General features: G+C 45.5%; 1 protein-coding gene across 1 annotated transcript in view; it reads right to left on the minus strand.

The window, feature by feature from the left end:
• Positions 1-10,760, minus strand: part of T265_08189 (hypothetical protein) — a gene marked incomplete at both ends in the record, with an annotated part of 17,206 nt that extends 6,446 nt beyond the window's left edge. The window contains 5 exons of the mRNA XM_009173918.1: positions 9,881-10,009; positions 10,045-10,119; positions 10,205-10,279; positions 10,313-10,389; positions 10,672-10,760. Of these exons, the coding sequence (XP_009172182.1) occupies positions 9,881-10,009; positions 10,045-10,119; positions 10,205-10,279; positions 10,313-10,388 (355 nt within the window). The remainder of the gene's footprint in view (positions 1-9,880; positions 10,010-10,044; positions 10,120-10,204; positions 10,280-10,312; positions 10,390-10,671) is intronic.
• Positions 10,761-10,996: the final 236 nt, after the last annotated feature.

A 10,996-nucleotide genomic window follows, 5' to 3' on the forward strand; every position in this document is an offset into this window, starting at 1 on the left:
AGCACGAGGGCTGGGATACTGCCAGGTTGCCCAAGCCTAGACAGGGGAAGTCGAGTGGCGGAGGTCGGATTCGAACCGCGGACCTTCAGGTTAGTAATCCGCGCTCTAACCACTTCGGCCATCTAAAGTCTTGATGAAATAGCAAATACTTAACAGTGGTGAAACATTGAGTTATCGTCAGTTTTTCATGTTATTATGTGGCTTTCGTAGACTTTTCTGCATACTACAGATGTTATGCATGTTCGAAAATGCGCCTTTTTCAAGTACTGGTAAAATAAATCAATTCACATCCATAAGAAACGACTTGTATCTTCAAGCAAATGGCAAGACCCGCTCTCGGTGTAGAGCATAATTTGTCCAATTTTGTAACCAGAGAGTTTCTTATGATCTTGGATATAAAGAGATATTATGGAGATATGGTATCATTTGACAACCAACACAGCGGACTTAGATGCGTTTCAGCTTGTTGATTTCAGTCGTTCGGAGACCGTATCTGCCAAACACACTTTCTTTTGTGTGTAATCGCGCTAGAGTGCCGCATGTCTGTCAAGCTTAATTCATTTTGACCTATGGGAATCAGGCTATACTATGTCGGCTTGTTTCAATTCATCTAACATCTTCATTACACTGTTGCACTGTTCCACGTGTGAGGAGCGGCACCGTGCGGATGACAAACTTTGTCCCGAATGAGCACTGTGGGAACCGGTCTTGAGGTGGTTGATCCAAACTGGGAGCAATTAGGTTGCCTGATGGATTTTGTCGGTCGAGCTCAAGAGCTTGCATCTCAAAACATGCGGTTTCCGCTAAACGGGTGTACACGATTTCTAAGCGAGGTGGTGTTTCGTACAACGGTCGTTTTTGGCTTAGTCAGGACTGCAGAAACTGGTCGAGTGTAGTCATTTCTATGGTTGTACGGCAGTGAAGCATCAGTGCCAACACTGATGTTGCTGTCATTGATGATATATATATATATATATATATACAACACGGTAGTAGCTGTCTGTGATGGCATCATTCGAGCATTTGTGTATATAATAAACGGTAGCAGTAGGATATCATCGTTCGCAAAAAAAGAAAACAGGCATATCCAAGTGGCAACGATATCCAAGCAGCAGGAACCAAAAACGTATTTTTAGAGATCAAATGCGAGAAAAACAAAAGTATTACGAGAAGAAAGCAATCCAACTTTATATGAATGTCGATAAAAGTACAACAGATCGACCTTGGCTTATCAAAAGAACAGGTAAAGTACACAAACACCAACACAAGCGGTCGACAACCCACGTGACGGCAAATATAGATCCCAGGACGAGCAACTCCAAAACCAATAAGCTGCGCGCATGCGTACAGCTAATATCAAGGCACGACCAGCGCAGGTTGATACACCTACCTTAACAATGCACGCGCAAAAACGACTACAAGCAATATGAACCGTGAATGGTCAGACGTCAGAAAATCAGGACAGCGTTGAGGCAGTCAGCTGATTTGAGAGCGCGTATGGGAGAAAACTAGAACGCAGACATGATACGAACTATGTAGATCTATGCGAGTTTACAAGACAGGCTGGTACGTTGGTGCTGACGTAACCGGTGTAGTGCGCGCGTCATACGTCCGGGAGCATGCGCGTCAAATTAAATCATGTGCTATATTCGATCTCAATCCAGTTTGGGTTTGTGTTGATGCACTACACCACAAAACAGCAAGCAGCTCAGCTAGGAAACTTGCATTTGGCAAAAAGAATATGGACACTGGTGCATCGCGTGGCACGGTATAGTTGTTTTGACATAACGACACGCAAGTCATAAAAGATATCCATCAGCACCGAAAAAAAATTGACGGAACGGGGTCTACTGAAAGCCCAAAATCGGCAGTAACTGCCGAGAATTTCGAGAATGAATACACCATTTCCTATGGAAGTTGATAAACAGGAACACCTGAAGCACGATCGGATGAAGAATAAACCGATCACCGTTCTGGTAGAACGCGAGGGGGCGAGATAGCTCAAGTGGTTAGAGCACGAATTTACCGACCGGAAGGTCCGTGGTTCGAACTCGACTTCCCAGTCTAGGCTTGGGCAACCTGGCAGTATCCCAGCCCTCGTGTTTCCTTCGGGTAGCATGGCAGCTACGCACCGGAAGTGTTACAGCCTAACTATTTTTCTAAATCGTGAACGGGAGATTTAGCTGGGTTACAGATGAGCCCATCGTCAAATCAAATTGGTATGCAGATGAGCGTATAAACACTTCTGAAGCCACCACGATCCCGTCATTACCGTATGGCGTCAACCGCGTTGCACCATTGGGTCATCATTACTATTTAAGCCACTAAAAATAGCGTCTTCGTTGAAATAGAAAAAAGCATGCAACTGAACGCCAGTCAGCTCGATTTATTCAACGGTTCGCTCCGTTTGAGAATACGACTGACATATCCAGACACTCCCTAAGAATGGCAAAAATCCCATCAGATAGTGGTCTGTTCGCTACGGTTGCGAAGATCTTCACAAATCTGTCAGAGGCCTATCATTCAGCTGTAGCATCTTTTCGGTGCCTAACTGCCATGCCACCAGAAGCAAACACGGGGGCTGAGATACTATCAGGTTGCCCAAGCCTAGACGGGGAAAGTCGAGATGCAGAGGTCGGGTTCGAACCACGGACCTTCCGGTCGGTAAATTCGCGCTCTAACAACTGAGCCATCTCAGAGCCTATGCACAACTGTGCTGCTGATCAGATGTTTCTTCCAACGGTGAATAGTGAAAAATTGCGTTCTAGGTTTCATGAGCCAACGACAGCGTGCCATTGACTCCGAGCACACTGGACGTAGAGTGTAATGTTGAACGACATAGGAATCACTGAGCTAAGCTTGAAGAAGTCATGCTACGTTGCTCTCAAGGTTTGTATACGAGTGAAGAGTAACCTCCCAAAAATCGCAAATAGTTTCATCTCTGTGTCAGGCTTGGACACACGAAGATACTGATAACCATCCACCAAACAAAAAGTGATGTTGCGGAATGGATGACTATTAGCACTCTTTGAGTGCACGGTTGTCGCACAACTCGAAAAAAGCACCAGGTTTGAGATACTGCCCAACAACCTACCTAGACAGGAGCAGTTGAAAAGCTATGATTGGTTAGAACCATGGAACTTCCGGTCGGTAGTTTTGCGCCTTAAACGGTGAATTGCAAATAGGATAGTTGCAGAACTGCAAGAAATAGTACCTGTTGTGGCATTTAGGATCCGTTTTGACCCAAGATGCAAAATTCTGTTACACCCGTTGATTCGCGTTGAGTCTTTAAAGACTAGTAAGGAACCTTAAGCTCTACCGAAATTTATTTTCAGTTTTTGGACACACTGTTCAAGTGTTAGTGGAAAAGATCTTAAAGCACTCAATCTGGCTATCATCCCCGAATAAACTAATTCCGAGGGATGAAATTCGTAAATAACAATGATACATTGCTCATGGTACCACGAATAAAGCTCATCGCAATCTGGTTATACGAGGGAAAGGAAATAGGATACTAACCAAGCTGAGTCATTCTGACTCCCTATACGAACCATGTAGCAACTCATTTAAGTAGAACAGTAATCTGTCCACATATTTTTGCATACTTTCGGAGATTCAAGTGAACAAATCATTACCATCTGCTTCAAATGTTGAATTTAACCCACCCCCCCCACACACACACACTATCGGGAGTAAGGCCATTGTGTGCTTTTTCGGGGAGCGTTCGGGATATCAATTGAATTCAAACGTGGGCAGAGGAAGGGAACACTAATCAAACTTTCCAGCAGGACTCGAAATTCTGTACTGGAAAAGCACATGCTTATGGGGACAAAATATATATTGAGATATCAAAATATTTTTTGTCTTGGGTCATATTAGACCCGAAACACCACTTAAGATGGCACGCTCGAACATCAGCTGAACGTCAATGCATTTCGAACCCGCTTAGCACGCAACACAAGTTTTATGAAGGAAAACAAAAGTGGTCACAAGTTTAGTGAACGTGGGTGCCACGTGAAAGTTTGGATGTCACGAACTGAATGGAAACGGAGAAAAGTAAGAACGGGTAATCTGAATAGAATTCCGCAAGCTACGGGTGAACGCAAAAACAAAAACCGGATGAGTCACATAGTCACAAGTGACCCACCCCGGTTTCGAAGTAATCGTGTGTAATGGGAACTGAAGGCGGGGTGAGGTTTGGGATGTAATGCCATGTACGATGTCATACTGCATTAACCTGCATAGGTCCACGCACTATTCTACCCCACATACTACTGTCAATTATGTGAAAAATGGGCTGCAGTATGGTGTTTGAAATTGTGTCGGCCAGCTCACAAATGAGGACGCATTCGTTGTTGCATGGTCCATGATACGTAACGACCATGTACACAGTGGATCGGGCGGGACAACGCACAAGAGAAAAATGTATAAGAACAAATAATAGTATTGTACGTAGTGAAGGCAGTTGCCGAACAGTCCTTTTTCAGTAATGGCGCGATCATCCTGGTTAGTCTACACCAGAGGGGAAACAATGGTGAACGGAATTCGAAAAATGCATTCGATTTATGGCCAACCGTCCAAACTTCAAATCAGCGATAATCCGGTTGGAAGATATTATCACAACGAAATCATGTATAAAGGAGATAAAGTTGACATCAAAATGTTTTCCCACTGTTCGTACTGATAAGTGTACTTGCTTCAAAAAACAATGATGATTGCTGAGCTGAAACATCTTTCGGTGTGTAGCTGCCATGCCACTAGAAGAAAGCAAGACAGATGAGATACTGCCGGGTTACCCAAGCCTAGACAGGAGAATTCGGGATGCCGAGGTTGGGTTTGAACCACGGACCTTCCAGTCAGTAAGTTTACACCTTAAGAACTGAGTTATCTCGAGCTCGCACTTGGATAAGATGGGAACCCATGTCTGGAGAACAAAACGAACTAAATGAATAGCACCCTTTATGAGTACTGGGGGCAGATATCTAAATACTATTGCACTGAGTTAAGAAAGTCAAGTAAATAAGCAACAGAATCTAAACGGGCCGCGAAATCGCGATCATAAACACGTGCCCCAAGTGAACATAGTTTCTGATGCATGCACACAGACAAAAACAGACAACTCGAGTGCAGTTCGGCCGCAAACTCACTGTGACGTTCATTGTTGTTCAGGTGCTAAACCAACTGGAATTTAGATTGCGGTTAGCCTACTGTCCTATCTCAGAGTCACTGTAATTTAAATTTACTTCTCGCACATTGCTGTCTGACAAGTTGTTCCACGGCGTTAGGTTCAGTAAGTACGGAAAACAGCTTTAGTAATCGATCGCTCCGTAAAATATTGCAACAGATGCAGCCGGGCACCCATTGGACGAAAGTGAATTAAAGGCTAGCACGTGAGGTGTGACCTGGTTTCTAGACTGTCAAAGCTAAGAACATACCAAGTCCGTCTGCTACCGATGACCATGTAATATACACGCACACCATCGCCTAACGCATCGAATTCACGTGACAGAATGGTCACTGATGATCATGTAACCTGGGCAATCTGCGCAAAGCATACACGTACACCCACATATCGCGATTATCGCCTCAGACATCGAAGATCGTTGTTTTGCTTTCACCCGTACATTCTGAACACTTTCAGGTGCGCACGTGCCCATAGAATCGGGATGTTTGTGGCATGATCGCCTATCAGCAGGCAAACAGGCAGACAAGGTGCGTTGGATCGTGGATAAGTGTAAGTTTCGCACTCGCTCAGGCACCGGAGAGTATGACTGTTCCACAAATGGAATACCCGAAGTAATTGGAACATTACGTGCGGAAACCTCTCTACTTCTAGTGAATATGAATGTCATGGACAGACCTGTGGTCTTTTTTTATTAAACACAAAAGGCGCCGAGGGGGTCTAATCTCACGGTTCTCAAATCATCAGAATGTGTACGTATATTTAGTTGTCTCAGAGATTTCCGGACACTGAGTTCCGAACTCGCAAAAGTGGTGGCCAAAGCATCCGCAGAGTGAAGTGCCTGTGGACTCAGGGTGACTTTTTTGAAACAACCGTATTATTCCGTATACAACCAACGGTGGGATACAAATATGGGTTGGCCCTTTATTACGACTGTCTTCAAACATAGACGAGAAGCTTCCAGTCGATCACAACATCTGTGATGCAAAGGTCAGATAAAAAGGACGGAAATATGGTCCGCAGCTAAAATTACCAAAACAAAAACACCATGTCACGCAGTAACCTGATTAGCGGCATTCATACTGCTAGTTTCTATCCTAATTGCCTGACTGAGTGTTAGGAGCAGGCACCTAGGGCAATCTAGGTAGGTTAGCGCTAGCACCCACTTTGTCTCATCTTTCTTCTTTCCGTTATGGTGTTTTACTTAAATAGATTGGCATGACTGGAGAATAGTGAAGCACCCGTATGTAGTCCTTGATGATGATACCGTCAGTGATGGTGATGACGATGAGTAGCCGATGCTTTGTGTGGGGCAGTAACTTCCACAAGCCTTGAACCGTGCAACAGGATACGATCGTTGTAAGTGCATCAGTTATTTAGTCACCAAATATACAGAAATATGGCGTGACGACGGTCACGCATGATTCTAGTGAGAACAATGACAACGAAAGCTGTTAATTTGAGGACGTATATGGAGGCGTCGTTACAGTACAACCGCGCGGAATAGTTGGGGCATTCGTGTTTTGGTTGGGCTGGTGATGGCCTGATTTGAGATGTCATCATCATGGGCAGCAATGAAGATTAACAAACAGGGAATGAGAATGCCATGGTAAAAAGTCAAAAGAAAAGGAAGGGTGGGAAGCTACTGCAAGAGGCCCTACGTCCCCAGGCAAAAGAGCCAAGAAAACTGATGGCATCTAAACCTTCCGCAGCACTGAAGTGGACACACATGAGCATCATGTTGGAGCAAGGTGTCATTAGAGGGACCCCACGCAATCTTTTGCGAGCCTCACACACATGTAGCCAGTCGGGCTACGGGGTGACACACGTACACACGCAGAAGATCGATTACACATTATGTACTGCGGGGTTTCTAGCCATGTACACGAAGATCACGTGGGCCCGTCCAGGAAGACATGAAAACGCCATCACGCTCAGCTGAGCAGTGGGCATGTTGTCATGACAATGCCAGTCTCTCGAGGACCCTCTACCAACAAGGTATTTGGACGGAGCAGCAGAGCATAAGTAACACATCCTAATGACCAAGCAAGTTACATCTGCAGCTCTACTAATTCCGATTTAACAGCAACCATTCGCTAACGGACATCCTGAATTTAAGCTAACGGTTGTTGGCTTGATCGCTGAGGAATCAACGAGTATTTAGGCTACCAGAGCTACCAACATTCTCCTCAATAACGGTGCCGCATGCTGTAAAGATTTGTGGAACCTCAAAAGCACGTCTACAGACTTGATAGTTGGTGCGAAACTGTAAGCTCGGGTTGCCAAGGCAAACGCTGCATTCGGTCACTCATACAAATGTGTTCGAAATAACAAGAATATGCCCTCGAGCATCAAGTTCTCAATGCACCGAGCCGTATGATAGCGAAGTATGGTTGACACATTAAAATGCTCGGAAGATTTCACGTACAAGGCCTGCGCAAGATCCTCTAGATTTGATGGTCAGACGGAGTTCCAAAAATTGAAGTTCGAGAATGATCAAAGAACCAGGAATGGGCCGTGTGAAACGAATCGCTGACAGCCATGTCAGAAACAAACTACATTCTGGCGAATGACTGGAGGGAACTCCACCACTGCGACAGCTCAGACACGATTAAGGAGTTACGATTTTGTTTCTAGGTCATGGCAATTCTGATACGTGACAGAACGGCCTGGCGAACTTCCGTTCGGTTAGGCTGTGAGTTTGATGCTCAAAAGCAAGTGGGTTTGTTTGAAACGGCCAGGCTGGGTAGAGACAGGGACACATGAGGCCGTAGTTCGTGGGTGCGTCTCTGAGTAGACACAGATTCGATGGTTACCAGTGACCTCGCCTTAAACTATCACGGAAGCACTGGTGAACTACCGACTACAATATTTGCCTGCTGGACTCCTTTGTCATATTACGAAATGACAGTAGCATGCATCCACCACCGGTTTGTGCATTTGTACCCGAATGGTCCAGGAATTGGCATAGCCCTGAAACCTCTGTTACGATAATTTTGTTGGGAGTGCAACAACCCGCTGAATGTACTGAAGAGGCCAGAACCTGAAGTTGAAGAACCAGTACTGGTGCATAGTATTAGGCCACACTTAGGTTAGCTGATGGCTTCAACAGGCCACCGCACATCTACCCAATAGTTTATACCCTCGGGTAGACATCGGCACCAGCGATCTGCACGCAGTACGAAATTCGTGCCAATTCAAACCGAAATAGTGCAGGCGTCCAGTGCAACGAGTAGTGCAGCGGTGACCCTGAGGATTACACTGAATTAAATCTTTGTGAGAAAGGGCAGGGGCAAGAAAACAGCCAGACTGAAGGAAAAAGTCTTACTTTCTGCTGTGACAATAATAGTAAGGTGCTTCCCTTATTGTGCATCTGTAACATCCTTCCAGTGTCTAGCTGTCATGTTAACCAATGGCCTAGATACTACCAGGTTGCCCAAGCCTAGGCAGGAGCAGTTGAAATGCCTAGGTTGGGTCCGAAACACGGATCTTCCTGCCAGTATATTCGCGCTTTAAACACTGAGCTACTTTGAGCCTGGTGATTCCCTTAGACAATCAGAGTTTCAGTATTTATAGAAACAGCGTTTCTACTTTCCCCCGGAGGACACGTTACAGAAAATCTGTTCTAAAAGCCGAACGGTCCGATCACCAAACGGTTGACGCTAGCGGCCAGCGAAACTAGTAGCACGGTCGAAGTGATTTTAAAACCAGGGTCTGGTGCCGTTCACAAGGCACCTGTTGCGCGCAGCCGCATTGGGAGTCAGCTGATTATGTCTTACTGCCTACGTCCTCGGGCCAGACCGCTTTCAGCAGCCAAGTGGGTCAGACTATTGAGTTATCAGCTCCTGTATGGGTCTCTCAAGAGAGCCCTAAAAAGCTCCGTTTCACAGTATAGAGACCGGAAGCAGTCTCACACACCCCACAACCTTGTGGATCAGACTTTCGAGTCAATGGTTCCAGGTGAATATCTCAATCAAACACTGCTTCGGCCCTGCAGCGGTTGTTTACCGGCTCTTACACGCGAAGTCTCTCCAGCTTCGAATAATGCGCTGCAATCAAGCCATCTGTCAGGCCCTAACTGTTGCTCCTTATGTAAACTATTACCCTCCAGAACAGCCTTCCATTTACTCACTATCAAATTGGGCGACAGTTACCTCTTGCCCAGACCTTGCTTTCCCGTTCAGTGTCCTTCGGTTTCCGAAGCACGCATGCAAGGCCCCACCTCGGTTGTGCACCTAGAGGCCGCTTAGGACGAGCTCTGTGGTGTGGGGTTCTTAACCATGCGCAGGAAAAACCACGTAACCCCACCCAGGAAGCTGCGAAGACCCCGCAGCGCTACACTTGACAGTGGCTATTTCGATTTCGCAGTGTCACGACATGGCGTTCTCCGAGAACTTCTCCCTAATGAAAGTCTGTAGGGAAAAAATAGCTTCTTCGGTCAACCGCGTTTGGGTAGTACATTCTTCAACCAGTCTAACCTAATAAGTCTTATCTTCGGCTTGGTCGAATCCGGAATATCACCTAGTATTCACTTTCGGACTGTTTCATTAGATACATATATGACAGCGCTCTTATTCAACCACTTGAGCGTAACTGTAGACCAGGGACTGGTATCCGAAATAGTCTGAGTGTAAATCGACTGGAATTAGGAGGATTGGTAAACGTGATTTCAGTAGAAGTGAAGGCAGTCCAACTAACCTTTTACTTTCATGACGTATTCAGATGGCTTGAACATGAATAAGGAGGCTGCGTCACTGTTGAGGGGGTCAGTTGGATTCGGATAGGCGAGTAGCTGAGGTAGGAAAGACTCGAAGATATTGGTAAGATCTGTACCAATTTGATGAGAACAGCGAAAAACCTACCATAAAGGGCGGACCATTGCTGGTTGATCACATCCAAGCAAACCGTTCCGGAACTAAGAAAATTAGTAAACAGAGCTAAACCTACGCTTCATCGATGTTGGGATGGTATATTTTGTTCATAAATCCTGATGGGTTGGTGAAAAAATAGAGTGAATCTTACCAATGGAGGGGGACTTGAAAGGGTATCTCTCGGGAAGATCGACGCGAACTTTCCAGATTCCACCCTCATAAGGTGCTGAGAAGGTTACTCAGGGCCACACACACTTACTCTCAGCAGGACCAAAGAATTTAACCATTAACTCATTGGCGGCACCAAGAACAGTCACCTCATAATTACTTTCCATCCTGAAAGAAAAACTCAACATTATCTCGGAACACGTACAGTTTGATCACATCTGTGTTCATTCGTTTTTTCCCGGGACTAGGAGAGCACATTTCCCAGTGTGGAATTTACACCAGAGAGGCAACTGCGGTCAGCTGAGTTGATGACCTAAATAGGAAGCGGAACACAAAAACAGCTGACTGATGTTGAGTGTACTGAGTCATTTCACGAAATCAAAAGCTTGAGTTTACATCAAAAAGCGAACACAAAGGGTATCCAACAACTGAGGAACGAAGTTTACTTACAGGGAACACGGGGGACAACCCGGAATCACAGTAGCTATGACGCCCGCGCAGCTGATTTTGGCGTTTTTCAAGGTCAGGCAAACCGTAGGCTAAGCAGCATAACAAAATACAAAGCGGTGTGTGTGTGTGCTACCTCTGTAACCATCTTCCATGAGAAAATAGGACCTCTAACCCCCTTAGTGAGCCTACAGAGTTGTCAGTTATTGCCATACTATTTCTGAGTGCTGGGACTTGGAAGAGTCAACTTGATGGAGGTTCATTAGCAGATGGGAGAATGAAGCAAACGGTGACTTCTGCCTTCAGTTAATCTAGGATTTTCTAGGCT

This window comes from Opisthorchis viverrini (assembly GCF_000715545.1).
Source record: "Opisthorchis viverrini unplaced genomic scaffold opera_v5_206, whole genome shotgun sequence".
Lineage (NCBI taxonomy): Eukaryota > Metazoa > Platyhelminthes > Trematoda > Opisthorchiida > Opisthorchiidae > Opisthorchis > Opisthorchis viverrini.